Source organism: Podarcis melisellensis (genome assembly GCF_964234715.1).
Source record: "Podarcis melisellensis genome assembly, chromosome: 12".
Lineage (NCBI taxonomy): Eukaryota > Metazoa > Chordata > Lepidosauria > Squamata > Lacertidae > Podarcis > Podarcis melisellensis.
In genome coordinates this window covers 38,684,582-38,701,679 of record NC_138544.1, presented here as the reverse complement: position 1 = coordinate 38,701,679, position 17,098 = coordinate 38,684,582, and the positions used below count along the sequence as shown (strand labels likewise).

At 41.3% G+C, this 17,098-nt stretch overlaps 2 protein-coding genes across 12 annotated transcripts in view; one reads left to right on the top strand and one right to left on the bottom strand.

Annotated features, from left to right (window-relative positions):
- Positions 1–17,098, top strand: part of PIP4K2A (phosphatidylinositol-5-phosphate 4-kinase type 2 alpha) — a 190,482-nt gene that overhangs the window by 40,953 nt on the left and 132,431 nt on the right. The window lies entirely within an intron of this gene.
- ARMC3 (armadillo repeat containing 3) overlaps positions 1–17,098 on the bottom strand; it is a 61,255-nt gene that overhangs the window by 10,066 nt on the left and 34,091 nt on the right. For all 10 annotated transcript variants that reach the window (XM_081931631.1, XM_081931629.1, XM_081931628.1 and 7 more), the window contains 3 exons: positions 2,210–2,459; positions 1,499–1,635; positions 623–791 (listed from right to left, as the gene is read on the bottom strand). In XM_081931631.1, coding sequence (XP_081787757.1) covers positions 623–791; positions 1,499–1,635; positions 2,210–2,459 — 556 coding nt within the window. The remainder of the gene's footprint in view (positions 1–622; positions 792–1,498; positions 1,636–2,209; positions 2,460–17,098) is intronic.

Sequence of the window (17,098 nt, the reverse complement as noted above, 5' to 3'; positions counted from 1 at the left end):
TATGTAGGAAGATTAGAATGAAGCACAAGATGTAAGTCAACGTAGGTTTCAAGGAAACTCGACTGTCTTTAGGTGAGCCACCAAAACGGTTAATCTTGCCCAGCTGCTCAGAGCAGCAGAGGATTGGCTTGGGAGTGTGCGGACAGATGGGCTCCTAGCCACTCCAAGTCAAAGGGGGCCAACCTAAAAACCTCTAGGTACAACCCTGACTGGAGCAGGCATAGCAGACTTTAGGGATTGTAAGCTCTAATTTATATTTTAATAGAATCCTAAGGTCCACCAAGGTCAGAGCTAGAATGAGTATCAGTCCTGGAGTGGGTTTTTTTCAGCATACTGCCATGAATGGGCTGCCAACCAAGACTGACTGCCTCATGCACCCCCTCCCTACACCTTGTGCTGTCATTTGAGCTGCAATTGAAGCTGGGTAGTTGTCATTTTTTATGCCTCACTGCATTGCAACTTGCCAGCCCATCTGCTAATGAAAGTTGTTGGGTTGTTTCATGTATGTGAAGTCTTAGCTTGCAAAAGATCTGGGGCATTATTGATACACAGGGTTTATAAATAGAGCAAGAAGACGGACAATAGCCCTCTGAAGATTTTAACATACTTAAAGTAAACGTACCTGTCCAAAGTCATAGAACCCATCTGTTATTATGTTGCTGGATGTTAAAAAACCCATTTGGCTATATTTCTGTGGAAGGTTGTGATCAAGTATTTTATCCAAAGCTGCATCACTGAAGTTGTTTTTGCGCCCAATGGACAGGTTAATTTCTTCAAGGATATCTAAAGCACTGTTCCAGAAACACAAGTACACAATAAAAAGGGTTCTTTATACTCTAACCCATTAAAAAAAAAATCTTATTCTATTAGGATATAATGCCTATTAATATCTGATCTGATCTAGTCTGATCTGTTATGGCAAAGAGACTCATTCTGCAATTAGTTATGTCTGTTTTAATTCTCTGTATAGTAGAACTTTTCTAGTTCTCTGTATAGTAAGACCATTGTATAACAGTTACAGTGGTGCTAAACTGTGCCTGAATAAGCTGTGAAATCATTTATCTCAATCAGAATTTAAGAAATTAAAAATACATCTCTATGTACAATACTGAAATTCTCAGAGCAGCGATCCTTATGTAGTCAAAACAGCATTACCTGTACACATGGAGGCGGTTATCAGGAGGCTTGCAAAACTGCCAAGGTTTGTAGAAGTAAAAAAAGAATTCAGGAGAAAAAAACTTCTGTGGGTGTGAAAGAGGGGGGGATACGCAGGCAGAATGAAAAACCATTAAGACTGAGCATGTTCAGGCACATAATGCTGGTTGTTGGTAGGAGGGAAATGTAAACTAAGGGAAGAGACAATGTAATGGAGTATCCTGAAGAAAGGCATGGCCAGCTGACTAGAACCCTGAACAGGAGCATTACACACACTTGTAAATTCTTGATTACAAGTTTTGCAGTCACCATTAACAGTCACTCTGGGATTCCTACTACTTACCCTAGCCTGGTCATTGCAGCAGCGGTTGGATCATCAGCTGCACAAACCATAACAGCCCAACAGGCATTTCTTCGGACTTCATCATGTTTAGAATATAGGAGCTTAATAAGAGGGTCAAGCCCTCCTGAATTCCGTAACTAAAAAAGAAAAAAAGATATATTGCTTGCTTGCTTGTCAAAGGATACATTCAGTAGGAATATTGTCAGCACTTGGCAACACTCTAGGCTGAAAAATGAAGGTTATGTCTGCATTGTGTTTGCTTCTCGGAACAAACTGAAGCAGAATAAATCCACCACCAGTAGTGTATTAATTGTGTCAAGAGCATGCTGAAGAATACAATTGCAATAAAACACCAGTACCTGGTGAGGCTCCAGTGATATCCCTCAAATGAAGAAACCAGAGATTGAACATGGGATCTTCTGTATACAAAAGCACATGCTTCAATATGAAGCTATTACCCCACCTCTAGTTTGCTTCATTCATACCCCACCCCCAAACTTGCATAGTTCACCATGGTAAAATTTCCCTGCACAAATTTTATATACTGTAACAAAGACAGCACATACTTGGTTCCTAATTTTTATATAAGAACCACAAACTAGATCTTTTCTAGGAAGCATAATAAATGCACTGATTCAATAAAGCCGCACAAAGCAAAAGAGTTCCCCCATCACGATTTTCAAAGCAGATGCTGCATTGCATGTACCTCACCTCAGTCCTGGCATCAGCATCACAACCAACTGCAGCGACGGTAAGAGCTGCTCGGCTTTGCACTATGCTGTTGGTGGAATGCAGTGGTTCTACAATTGCCGTCATAATACCATGGCTCTGGATGCTGAGACGCAGAGGCTCCTGGGTGGCCAGGTTGGTGAGAACAGTAGCAGCACTTGCAACGACCCCATCTCTCTTAGAACTCAGAAGGTTGATCAGTGGCTCAATACCATCCGCTTCCGCCACTGCACTAGAACAGGGGATAAAAAGGGGGCATCCCCAAAGCTATTTTAATTTTTAAGATGAGATAAGAAAGCATCCTTAACGTTTCCCTTTATAAGCCGTATCAATTGCTTATGCTAACATTCAAAAACCAGCGCGGATGCTCATGTGTATTGAGGCCGAAACATTTACAGCACATACACACGTTTCCTTAGATGTCCAATCGAGCTCAAGTAAGTGTGCACAGGATGTGCCTTTTCCGTTTCTAATCCTACCCTTTCTTCAGCCAGAACTTACCTATCAGTAGTGCAATCTAAGCAGAGGAATTCTTTTTGCATGCATGCATATTATTATTTTTGTAAAGAACATAAGCCATATGCCCAACTGAGTATCATTTCATAGTCATTTTATAGTAGGCTCATCTGTTTGTTAAACAAAACTTGGCAGAAGTGTTAGCACAGGAAATATACAGATGGAAATCTCAGTTGTCCATGTGCTCTGCTATTTATATCCTTGCTGTTAAGCACCAACCTCTACAATGTTTACTCTGAATTAAGCCATAGAAAGTGTGCTTAGGACTACAGTCTTACAGGAGGGAAGGCCTGGTAATTTTTAATCAGAGGTAAGGATCGCTGAGCACAATGGATTGGAGCGATAGGGCACAATTCTATACTAAGCTTAAGGGAGCAATCCTATACTTCCTGGGTGGGTGGGTGGGTGGGTGGCTGAGCTGCCATAGGATGTTTCACTTTCTGTGGGTGAAGAGGGGAGGTTCACAGGCAGAGACCTCTGCAGTGCAACAGCTGTTACTCTATTGGCTGGTGGTGCTTCAGAGGCAGTAGGCCATAAACAGGGCATTCTGGGGATGGATCAGGGCAAGACTCAGATGTACTGAATTCAAAGCTCCCTTGTTCCTCTGACATGACCCTGAAAGGGGCAAAAAGCACACCAGCTCTGGATCTTATTTTCTCAATTGGGGGGAGGTATTAGAAGACCAAGTTGGTGTGTGTGGAAATTCCACCCTACAACTTCTGCCCTGGCCATTGTGAACCATCAGAGTTTAGGAAGTAGCAGTTTCTCCATTTTAGGTTTGCTCTGTTAATGAAATTTTAATCTTCATCCATCAAAGGAAAAAACAGTCACTGGTCCAAGGTAGCTATTCATATTCCCCCATTTCAAATCAAGTAAATTTGTTAAATTTACTTTAAACACTTTTATCTGACTCTTAACTCAAAGGAGTTCAGAATTTGATTTCCAAGCTTAGAGAGTCAGGCCCACTTAGCTTCAACAGCTGAATTACCCCACATGTCCTTCATTCAGACCAGTCCCTGAGAAACATGGTTCCAGCTAAAGAATCTCAAGCAGAAGAATGCACTGTGCATGCAATATGGTATGTGAGAATCTCTCCCTCCTGTCAACAGAAATGCCTCAATTATGAACAATTTAATATCTGTGCATACTTTCATAAATGCTTTTGATGGCATGTAATAGTAGTAACAACAACAACAACAACAACAACAACTTTATTATTTGTACCCTGCCCATTGGACTGGGTCACCCCAGCTACTCTAAAACATAATAAAACATCAAAAATTAAAAACTTCCCTATACAGGGTTGCCTTCAGATGTCTTCTAAAGGTTGCATAATTACTTATCTCCTTGTAAACATTTAGAAAATTATTTCCCTTTCATATTAAGCTCAGTGATTAAGTTTTGATAGCTAGCATTTTTATTCTACTATGTGATCATTTTATTCCAAGTTCATGATTAAATGCTTCATTTTACACCCTACAATAATTTATCTCCTGAATCACTGCCTACAGAATCCAAATGAATCTTGGGGGCAAGGATCAAATTTAACATGCTGCCACCATAATAGTATGAATCACTAAACACTAATATTTTATTCAGGGTATTCTGAAGGCCTAAGGCCAGGCTATAGAACAAAACATTTCTGGATTCTAGATCTGGTTAAAAGATCCTGATGTTTCTTCTAAAAAGGTACAACTGTATACCTTAACTAGGGAATAAGTCCCACTGAACACAGTGGGGTTTACTTGCAAGTAAATGTGCATTGGACTGCAATGTTAAATATTAATCCAAGTAATTAGGCAGTCTATGGAAAGATGGATACAATCTGTTGGAAATTCCCAAAGGACCAACACAGGAAATAAATTAAATGGGATTTAGAAGCAAATACAGTATTTAGCATAAAAATAAAAGAAAGCGACAAAACAGTGGCTTTAACCTTGTTCTATCTAGCACCACCCCCTTTCTGGATTGTAGGAAGAACAGGGATGAAAAATCTGTAGTCTAAGGTCCATTTCACAGTCAGTCTTAAGCTTTAGGCAAAACACCTGCCCTAGGGCATGGAAGTTTAAAAGAAGCAGAAAATATTGAAAAGTCTTCACAGATCCACACTTAACCCAACCAATGACAACAAATAAAAGACAAGTTCAGCTATACCTTAAATAAGAAAATACTTTCCTGAATAGAAATGGAGAAGAATTTCCACTTATAATGTGGACTCATTAGAAGTCTGTGAGTCATAGTGACTTTAGAAGGCATGGTTCTAAAAAGAACAAGTAGTCCATCTCAGATGAATTTTGACTATGTTGGCCAGCAGAGGCTTTCTAGGATATGGATATTTCCCAGTTCTATGTGAAGATGGCAGGTGTTGAACCTAAGACCTTTTGCATACAGAACATGTGCTCCACCACTCAATTACATCCTCTATTTTTAGGATGCCCATACTCATGCTGATGCAATGAGGACTCATATTTTAAAGATCCAAGGTCCTGATCCTGCATATTTGGAAATATGGATTAGGGTTAGGATATAAGACTGTTTCAATTTCACAACTATTTGGTAGTCCCACCTATAAGAATATGGTCCTATGGGAACATGAGATGTACCATAGTTGGGTCAGAATAGTGGGATCTTCTAGAAGCTTGATCTTCTAGAAGTCTTCTTCTAGCTTTAATGAAAATTAAAATTTAGTCATTTTGAACTTCCCAATCTTCAGAGTCCTACAAAATTAAAGGAGGGATTCTGTGCCCAGTGTTTTGAGCCAAAAGTATAACTTGGCATTCTTTTGTACAAAGACAATGAGCAAATAAGTCCCACAGCAGCTGGTATTTGGCTGCTGCTGATTAACGCCTTATACCGCTTTTAAATGTGTTTGTGGGAGGGGAGGGGTGGGGTGTTATTGGTTTGTGGGTTTTTTGTTCTTGTTTTTATCGTGTATTGTTTGTTTTTATATTTTTATGTTGTGCACTGCCCTGAGATCTACATATGAAGGGTGGTGTGCAAATTTTACTACTACTACTTCCAACTATATTACTTTGCTCTAACCGTAACAGATACCTACAACCTATTGTTGCTGTGAGAGACTAACATAGCTCATCCCTCTGGGATATTGGCGTACACATTGTGTTAAGTTCTGCAGGCTGTCACTAGGGGTCAGTGTTAAGTCACACATTACTACAACAGAGGCGAGCTAGTAGTTTATTCCAGACCTCAAGCACAGAAGGACAGTAAGTTTATGGGGAAAACATAACATTATATTAAAAAATCTCAAATTATCTTTTAAAAACAAGGTTCAGTAGAATATTCACAATTTAGATACCAACTCAACCAGAATGTTGTCTGCATCAGCATTATCTCTGTTTTATCTGATTCAACAAACCATATGCCACTTGTAGTCCTACTTGTGGGGGAAGAGTTTAATTTGCTGTTTGGTGGTTGCACTTGTCTGATGCTACTCATAAAGCATATCCTGAAATCTCCAATGATGTTTGAGGCATTTCTGATGAATGCAGAGTTTACATTTGCATTTTGGTACAAGGGGACAGCTTATGGCTGTGTGCTCAATAAATGCTGAAGGTCTGAAATGAAATTGATAGCCTGTAGCTAAGGCTGAAGGAGAAGAGTTTGTATTACACCATTGATACCATCCAGTCTAATGACTTGATGATTCTTACACCAACAGGAATATCTTGTAAGAAACTGTCACGAAAACTTCTTCTGGTATGTCTTTGTTCTTCTAATAAAGTGGCATTCCTGTAAGTCCTCTTCCATTCTACATGTGCAAACAGCATGGGATTCCCAATAATTATGGTGATGTGGCTATTCTAGCTGTTGCGTTCAAACAAAAGACAGTCCTCAGATCAATGGGACACCAAAAGATGACAGAATTTCATTTGTTTTGAAATAATTTCTGCTATGTTCGATCTGTGATAAACTGCTCATATAAACAGATATATCCAGAATTGTCTTTACTAAGCTCTTGGCAAATTAAAGTCAGCTTTCTGTGACTTTTCCAGTAATGATTTCTGATATGAAGTTTGGAATTTTAAGCCTGGAAAAACTAGGTAGGCTCCCATAAATGAGTTATGTGGGCATACTGAATGTTGCACATGGTTCAGCTTATCAATTTGTGTTTGCCACTGAGCATAGCAATACTAAATATTGTGAATACAAATACAGTGAATTCAACTTGGCACAACATATTGTTGCATGGAACCCCAATCTCCAAGCGGTGCGATATTCCACAGGTTTCAGGTGCTTATCTAGGATTTGTGTTTCCTTTTGAGATAAGGCACAGTTGCCATACGTCCAAAATTTCCTGGACATAGCCGGCATTCAGCCCTTGTAAACAGCGTCCAGGCGGAAATTGCTGAAATGTCTGCGAAAATCCAGATGTCTGGTAGCCCATGTCGTAGTGTTGTTTTTGGTGTTTGTCATTTAAAATAGCTCAAAAACCTCGGGTTCTTGCAATTTAGCCAAATTGTTTTTCTGGTATATGGTTTATTTACACAAAAGTACAACTTGAGGCTATGATGGAGAGATTCACAGAATTAACACCCCCAAAGCATCTTGTTTCTCCCATAGCTGCAGCCTTGGATCCAGACATTGCTCTTTGACTCTGCAGCTTGCTGCTTTACTTCTAGGTCACATCACTCCAAACTGTCAACACTAAACTCTAGCTTCATCCTTCTAACTAACCATGAGTGCAGACTCTAAAATTAATTAACTGTATAAACCACTAGCTCCCATCCCTGTGTCAAAATTTATATTATAAGTCATAGTAAGCAGGAAATTGACTTTTTGCTTATGAAAACTGTTAAGCTCCATATCTAAAATTGATACAAATAATACAACTTAAGAACTAATTCATGTCAGTTCATCCTTAATATTTATGTGACAGTCAGTGTTTTCTCAAAATATTTCAAAGAGAATTAAAACAAAAACAAAACCCTGACACAACAAACTAATGAAACAAAGTCATTTATTCTAGTATCCTCTGTGTAGTGAAGAGTGAACAGTGGTAACTTGTTACCAAGAATAATTAATATTTATGGCAGTAATTTAAATCCAGTATAATATTCGCCTAATCTTTCTTTTACAGAAGCTGTTTATGTTGGCAGGTTTTGGGAGCTTGTTAAAATATAAATAGCATTTAGAAGGCAACTACTTGCCTCATTTTACATTTAACAACTTGTATAATACATATATTGTGTATTAATAAATAACTTAACACATGGTTCAATCTCAATAAAAGTGGTACCAGTAGAACAGAATGACCAATAGATGGCAGTGATACTGTAAATTAATGTCCAGCCTATTAAATCAGTGGTTTGTTTTAATAGTGAACTGCTGGTACAGTTTTGATTATTTTATAACTGGATTGCTGGGAAATCAACCAGCACACACAAGTTTACTGAGGAGATGCTCATGGACTTTGCAGCAGTAACATGAGTGCCTCCTTGGGGTCAGATTTTCAGTCAAGCTTTTATCTGAAACCGAGATGGAAAACATGAGCCTAGCTCATGTTTTTCTACAGCCTAGCTCACATTTACCTTTTCCTTTCTTGGCTTTCTGAAAATCCACCTTTCATTTTGGAGGCTGAAATTTCTTTGAAAATGTGGTTCTGGACATTCAGTCTTATGCTTTCCTTTGCTTATGCTTGCTTTAGCTAATACATAGCACGCCATGATATGCTGCTATAACCAAAGGAGCAACCTATGGTAGGCAAGTAGGACTGTACAAGTCCTTTGCATCCTGTACCAAAAGCATTGTTCTATACACAAATCTGTGATACTTTAAACATGCTTGAAACAACAAATTAGGCATCCCTTAAAAACAACAACAACCTCACACAGATTAGTCAGGAGAGAATATAATCTTAGGATGAAGTGACTTCTTTCCCAACAGACAAATGTTTAAACTTGAAAACATTTTACCATCATTAATACATGGCTGTTTCCCTCAGGACAGGCAAAGCCTGGTTAGAGAGAGATGTTGTTAGCACACACTGGCCTGGTTCACACGCAACACGTAAGTCAAGGTGTGTTTAGTTTAACCAACAAACCAAGATCTTAAGCCAATTTTTGTTGCTGGCTTATGAAACTTGGCTTGTTATAACTATGGCTTTTTATTACAGGCAAACCCAGCATGGTTTGTTTGCTCACCCTGCGTCAGATGCCTGCCAAACAATGGCAAAAAGGTACCAAAAAAGACCACTATTAAGGTGAAGCAGGTCTCTCTGCCACTTTGTCCAATGAACCCGCTCCTAACTCTGCCTGGCAACAGGCTTCTTTCCCCATCCCACTTCTCCATTACACCCCATTCTTCACAAGGCAGACAGCTTCGTTTTGTAGCTGCTGTCCAATAGCAGAAAGTTTGAAATGACTACAACCCAGCACTCCCTACTAAATCTAAAGTGGGATGTACGCAGCAAACTGAAATGATCAGTACATAATGATACTCTAGTCTACCCTATTAACTTGTAGCAACCACACACACACACACACACACACACACACAGAACAGTTGTTGGGGATAAAAGTAAGCATTCACATAGGTAAAACTGGGAAGGTTAAGAAAGTTCAAACTCCTTATGGCATAGAAATCTAATTCTTGGAGGGGCACAAAAAACCTTTGCCCACAATTTGCAACTCATGGCTGCAGGGTAATTAGCACCTCCTGTGCAAACACCTGATTTGCAATCCTCATTGTGCCCTGAAGCCTCAGTTCTGTTTTCACAAACCCAGGAACAATATTCCCTGACTTTGGTGGACTGGAGTTGTTACTTGCATTCGGTATACGCTTATAAAGATGGGCTTGCCAGACTTCATAATAGGGGTTTTGAGATATTGCTTCCCATGTTATCCATTTTCTGGCATAATGCACAACCTAAATGATGGTTTGATCAACAGCAAAGACCCTACAGTATGGGCTGCAAATAGTTTTTAACACAGACTGGCTTCCTGACTGAGGAGCAATCACAAGATACCTAATACATGTAGTTGTTTGACTCTGAACAGATGGCCTCCCAGAGATTAAAGACTTAATTCTGGTCAGATGAGGAGGCTGTGGTGTGCATATATCTGTGGATCTCATCTCATGTACTCCCACATGAGAGGCACTCTCACACTGGTTTCAGAAATATTTTATTTTTACTTGGCTCTCTGTGGAGATGCACCAGTGAAGCTACCACTATATTATCACCCAGTGCAAGGAGAAAATTAATGCCTTCAAGATGTTCAAGGATGTCACTACTCACCACCCAAGGTGATGCCTTTTTATGAAAAACTGGCAACCATCCTTTTCAATAGAAAAGGTATGACTCTAGGCTACACTGTGAATAGTGGTATCAGTGTTCCCAACCAGTATCAGCTGAATAGACCCAAACCAACCAAAGAGTCTACATTTAAGCAAACCTCATCAGTCATGCTAGGAACACCTGGCCAGTAAAGGTGGATGCCTTCACCCTCTTCAGGAACAAGTGCCAACTCTGCCAAGGCCAATACTTTCAAGCACCCCCCACTTCCTTGGGCTGGCACAATCTCTTCAGGAATAATCTGTGCTTGCTTAGACCAGGGGTAGTCCCTGCATCCTCACCTCATCCTCATTTATAACATGTGCTGGCTGCTCTACAGCAGTGCTAAGTGAGCAGAAGCAGCTTGGAATGACCACCTGTAGGCATCAAGCAGCACAAGGTCATCCCAAAATCCTTCACCAACTCTTATGAGTCACTGATACCAATAACAGAAGTCCAGCCCTCATGACACCTCCACTCTCTTTGTGTACAAAGGCCACCAACACCCATCAAGGTAACAACAGTCCTCCAAAATTAAGGATTTACTGCTCCTCTTGTTTCCATCCAAGAGGAAGACCAGGTTGAGGAGGTGGTTACTGCAGTGGGTACAAATAACAGAGAGAATATTTATGTTCATCGGGAATGTGCAGAGAGGGACTTCCGGGTCGGCGCCATCGCCGAATGGCGGGCTCCCTCCGAGCTCCGGAGGGAGCCTGCTCGGCAGGGGCTGGGTCCTACCGCACCGGCGATGCGGGGACCCTTAAAAACCACGGCCACGGAGGCCGTGGACATGGAGACTCGGCTGGCACCGTCAGCGCCCTCTCGATTCGTGAAGGAGCCTTTTTAAAGGCTACGGATCGGGTGCCGGGGAGGAGCGTGGTGCTTTGAGTCCTCTGCTATCCCTGCCAAGCGCAGCCGCATGCCATCCGGCGGAGAACGCTGACTTCTTCTATTGAAAATTTGGACCCAAAAGAAGAACCCGTGAGTAATTGGAATATGGACTAAAAAGAGGGATAAATTTTTAGAATTTGGAGCGAACGGGGGAGGTGGAAAAAAGGAAGTCAGCCCCCCCCCAAATTGTAGAAGAGCCAAAACAAAGGACTGGATAACTAAGATCGAGAGGAACCTTATCTTGCCGAACTAGCAACTTCGCGAGGGAAATTTATAAGATTGAGCTGGAGGAGAAAAGTGGAATTCGTATTAAAAAGCAACCCCCCCGGAATCCCTGGAGCGATTCGTGAAAATGCCTGGAGAAGAATAACGGAGGTTTTGACAGCTGTCAAAGAGCTGTCAAAACGGAAGAATGAAATTGAGACTTTGTTATGAGGACTTTGCCGGTTACATTTGTTATAAATTGGAGATAAATTGTTTCAAATAAGGATTTATAAGTTATTTGGACTGGCGGATGTGATCTGGAAGGGAACTTTGTTATTGTAATCCACCTAGAGGAGCTGAGGGACATTGCATGTGTTTTCGACGGGAAACCTGAACAGTTGGATAGAACTTTTAATCTCCTGGGAAACTGCAGAAATGGAACATTATTTTGTCTACAGAGGCCTACACTTTACTGGAAACAATGGATTAATCTGTTGAAAAATGAAAGGAACATGATGTAATGTTTTGCTCCTGAATAACAAGCCTCTGTAGAGACACTAGAAGCCTTTGGAAAAAGAACATTTCTGTGAGGGAACAGGGAAGTAAAAAGGAGGAGAGTGATTGACAAGAACAAGGAAACAACAAGAACTGGACAGAACTGGAGCGGGAACATTTGGGATATCCAGATTTGACAAGCTTATGGATATAAAATTGGAGTTTATACTCCTGGATATAAAAATCTGGATAGAAGAAATGGGCCCCCTTTGATAGACTCCTTCTATGATTGGACATCTGTAATTTAAAAAAAAAAGACCGGTAAAGAACCAGAGGGATGTGGGTTTAGTGAAATGTGGGTTCATCAGGAAGACATTAGAAGTGGAGGGATAGGAGGAACGCAACAGGGAAAGAGGGGAGGGAAATTTGGAATCCAAAGGTTGTAAAATTATTGTTTGTTTTTATTCTATTTTCATCTGTATTATATTTGAAAGGGGGGAACTCGTGGAAGGGAATAGGTCGACCTTAGGGGATGGAAATTTGGATAAATTGAGTTATTGATGATGAGTGTATTTTGGGAATAAGAATTTGTTGAATATTATTGCTTTTTTGGAAGATTTGGAACACAAGAGGGGGTGGGGAGGGGAAGTCCTGGATATTGGAAAAAGTTTATGAATTGGATTTTATTTGTTTTAATTTGGAAAACCTTAATAAAATTATTTTTTTAAAAAAAAGGGAATGTGCAGAGAGAAGGCTGTACACTCCCTAAGAATAAGTGATTGTAGCTGCAGTGATGATGACCTGCATGGAGAAGACACAGAAATGAAGGAGAATTTGTTGACACCAAAGAAGTGCACTCTAGTGAAGGATAAAGAAGAAGCTACCTATGAGCTCCCATCACCACCATTTGTTTCTGTACTGCTATTACAGTGCTTTTTACGCCTTTGGAAGTGCAGCAGTGTACTATTAACTCCAGTTAGTGAATTCACAACCAGATAGCATGGGAGAAAGGAGACAACATGGAGAAGACATTGCTTCTTCTTAAAAGCAGGCTGAAAGTATCATATCCTGCATATGACCAGAAAAACTGCCCCAGCTCCCATTCCTCACTGCCATAACCAAACTGCTACTACATTACTGCCCCTTTCTGGTTTTTGAGGCACACTGCACATGGGCCAGTAAATAAAAACTTCACACATGTTTACAGCACGACCACATACCACAATAAGAATGACTAGATGGAAAAAGGTGACATGCCCAGGACCTCAATACTCTAGCAACTTGTTATCATTGAAGCCCAGCATCAAATCCTTCATCTTCCCCAAAGGGGATTCTAGAGAGCATCTACATCAGTCCACCCTCTTGAGGATTGGTTTTTACAGAACAGCATTGTACCAATCAACTTTACAATCGTTTTCCAACTTGAGAGCTAAGCAAAGCAATTCCAGCAGGCTTGGGCCCTAGAGGCCAATGATGTTGGTTTCTGCTTTCTTCTCTGTGCAGCGAAGTGCTTGTCACGAGACAGGTTGTTTACATTCCACAGAGTCTGTACTGTTGGAGGTTTTCTCACGGGAAAGGAGACTGGATATGACGTACACTGGTTTCCTGTTTTTCACTGTTCTTTGCAGTTTCAGTTTGTGATTCTCTCCGTGCTTTAGAGGAGAGATGACGCTTTCTCTGCTCCGGCAGAGGGAAAATGTTTTTCTGTAACTTACCAGCTTTGAACTGTAAATAAAGTAGTATAGAGCATGTTGGCTCATACTTCTCATCATTCCGCTGTGCACTGGACACTGTGAATCCCCAACATTTGGTTCCGGGCCCAGAAAAACGCAGTGTTTTGAGAATGGACTTCAGAAGTCGGGCTCCTGGCAAAGGAACAAAGGAGCAAGGAGACAAAGTGCCGGCAAAGCATCGGAACAGCGGCAGAGAGACGGAACGCACGGTATCTGCTCTGCGCGTCAAAATGATTGATGAAGGTATGTGCTACTGCTCCGGGCAGCCTGCCAGCTTCTAATTAATGGCTTTATGGCTGGACTTTGAACTTTTAATAGCCGGTTTTGCCGTGGCACAGGCAAAAGGCTAAAAATAAAGGATTTCCTATGCTGGGGGAAATCGAAAGTAACTTTTAGAAGTGCTGTTGTTTCACAGCAGCTGCAGATGTGACGCAGCATGAATTTAGGGCAGTAGAGAAAGCACTTGGGGACTTTCACTTTTGAGCTTGCTTTTGGAATGCAGTTTGAAGCAGCTGCAGATAAGCAAAGCAAATAAACAGAAGAGCGGCTCAGGCTCATAGGCAGAGGCTGTTTTGATTTTGCTTTTGGATTGAAGCAGCTGTACACAAACGCAGCATGTATAAAGCAGTCTGATCTAAAGCAGCATAGATGACGCAAGAGGCAAGTGGGGGATTTGATACCACTGATCAGCCAAATGCTCAACTCACAGTAGCTTGTGATACTGCCATGATTCAGAATGAAGCAGATCGGCGGGGTGCTGGCTGCATGGGAAATGGGGAGTCTTCACAGACGTCATCCCATAGTGCAGTGGAACCACCAGATGGCGCCAAAGCTTTGAAGGCAGTGAAATGCTACTCGTGTGGACGTCTAGGTCATATGAAGAGGGAATGCAGAAATCCCAGGGCCAAGACAGAGCAGCGCAGTGGAAGCTCATCGCGTGGAAAAGGCCAGAGCAAAGGCAAAGGTCCGGTGTCCAGGACAACGCAGCACAAGGCAATGGTCTCACGCTACGCTCCAAAGGTTACAAAGGTTGCAGAGGTTGCAGAGGTCCAGAAGACGTCTAGATCTTTCTTCGTTGTTGATTCAGCTGCAACGCATCACATGTGCAACGACAAGAGACTGTTCGTGTCTTTTACACCGCAGGAAGGTGCAATTCACCAGGCGGATGACCACACTATCCCCAGTAAAGGCTACGGAACTGTTGTTCTTCACAGTTTGGACTTATCGATACAGGATGTGCTTTATGTGCCGGATGCGAAACATAATCTGCTCAGCGTTGGACAGCTGATTGAGAAGAAGACTGACGTTTCCTTTAAGAACAATAGATGCATCATCACCAAGAAAAATGATTATCAATTGTATGCTGAATTTGTTGGTCGTTTGTTTGTTTTGTATTATGATGATGTTGTGCAGGATGACACTTGTTGCATTGCAGGTTCTAACAAAAGTTTGCATGCAGAATGTATTCACGATTTTCACAGGGAATTTGGTCATTTGCATTTTGAGGCAGTATCTAAAATGCCTGCCTTGGTTGAAGGTATGACTATTAAACCCTGCAGGTACCACATGAAGTGCAAGGCATGCGCAGCAAACAAGGTGAAAATGGCTGCAAAAGGTAAGGTGTCTAGTAGGCAAGCTACTGACCATACCAAATTATTCATGCTGATTTGGTTGGACCACTAGCGCCCTCTTTGGGTGGGAATAGGTACTTCATGGTTCTTATTGATGCATTTTCCAGGTATATTTTTGTGTACAATCTCAAGCAGAAATCAGAGGCTTTTCCTAGGTTCAAGGAATTCTGTGCTTGGTTGGGAAATGTGCATGGTAAGAAGATAAAGATTCTTTTCACTGACCGGGGGGGAGAATTCACTTCTCAGCAGTTTGAAGCTTTTCTGGCTGAGAAAGGAATTCAACACGATTTGTCTAGTCCTCGCTCGCCATGGCAGAATGGACTTGCGGAACGAGCAAATCAAACATTGCTTCAAGGGTTAAAGACCTTGCTGCATGATGCAAATCTTCCAGAGAGTTATTGGGCCGAAGCTCTCTCATGTTTCACTTACAGTTATAATCGCAGGTTATCTTCAGCGATTGGTTGTACCCCCTATGAGAAGATGTTTGGCAAGAAGCCATACATCAAACACATGAAAATTTTTGGTTCGGACATGTGGGTTCACTCACCACAAAACTCCAAGTTAGACAAGCGTGGATTGCATGGTATCTTTCTAGGTTATCAGAAAGGGTCTTACAGAATAATGATGACTGACTCTAAGGAAATTAAGCTCACAAGAAGTGTTGAGTACAATGCCAAGTGGGGGGAGAATGTGGGAATTTTCCAATGTTATCCTGATGACAGTGATGAGACTGAGGATAGTCAAAAGCAACCGCAACAACCCACACCCACTGATGAAGGTTCTGATTCTGAGTCTGAAACTGAATCAGGTGATTCAGAGGATTTCAAGAGTGCGAAAGCCTCTATGCGACCCTCTGAAAGCTCTGATCAAGAATTGGAGGAACCATTGTTCACAATAGGTCACTTTTCTCCTAAGAAGGAAGAGGAGAGTGTTGAAGACTTAAGGCTAATTCGCAGGTCACAGAGAGCCACAAAAGGCAGACCTCCAAAGAGATTTGCTGATGAGTTTGCTAAGATAGCAGTAACAGCTGTTAAAAGCTCCAAGAAGGTTTTTGAACCTTCAAGTTTCCAAGAAATCCAGGATTTGGATTCAAAGGAAGCTGAGCCATGGTTAAATGCCATGAAGGCTGAGCTTGATTCCTTGGAAAGGAACAAAACATGGGAACTAGTTCCAATAGTTCCAGGAATGAAATTGCTTGGAAGCAAATGGGTCTTCAAAGCGAAGACTGATCAAAATGGCAAGATAGTCAGACACAAAGCCAGATTGGTAGCCAGAGGATTTGCTCAGGTACCAGGTGAAGACTATCACGAGACCTACTCACCCACAGTGAGGTATGAGAGCATTAGGCTTATGCTCAAGCTAGCTGCAGAGGAAAATCTACACATTAGTCACCATGATGTGAATACAGCTTTTCTGTACGGATCTCTAGGTGAATCACTTTATATGCTTCCACCTGATGGCGTACAGGTAAAACAGGGATTTGTCTGTGCTCTGAAAAAGTCAATTTATGGTCTCAAACAAAGTGCACGGTGTTGGCACACAAAACTCACTGAAGTATTGTTTTCTCTAGGTTTTAAGCAAGGGAAATCTGATCCATGTGTATTTGTCAAAGAGGAGGGGCAAAAGAAACTGTATTGTTTGTTTTATGTTGATGATCTTTTATTCTTTTGGAAAGATGTCACAATGTACAATAACGCCCTAGCTCAACTGAAAGAGCACTTTGACATGAAAGATCTTGGTGAGGTAAACAACTACCTATCTCTGGAAATAGAGAGAGATCAAGATGGTAACATTCTAGTACACCAGTCACGGAAAATTGCTGATGTGTTAAGCAAACTAAACCTGATGGATGCTAACCCTGTGGACACACCGATGATAACAGGTTATCAGGTAGATGACACTGAAGAAGCATTTTCTGACACTACACTGTACAGAAGTGTGCTAGGCAAGCTAAACTTCATTGCCAGATGTTCAAGACCAGACATTGCTGTTAGCTGTAATTTGCTAAGCAGACAAGTCAACAATCCTACTGTTAAGGATTGGAAAGCTCTGAAACGCATAGCGCGGTATTTGAAAGGCACTATGCATTACAGACTGAGATTTAACAATC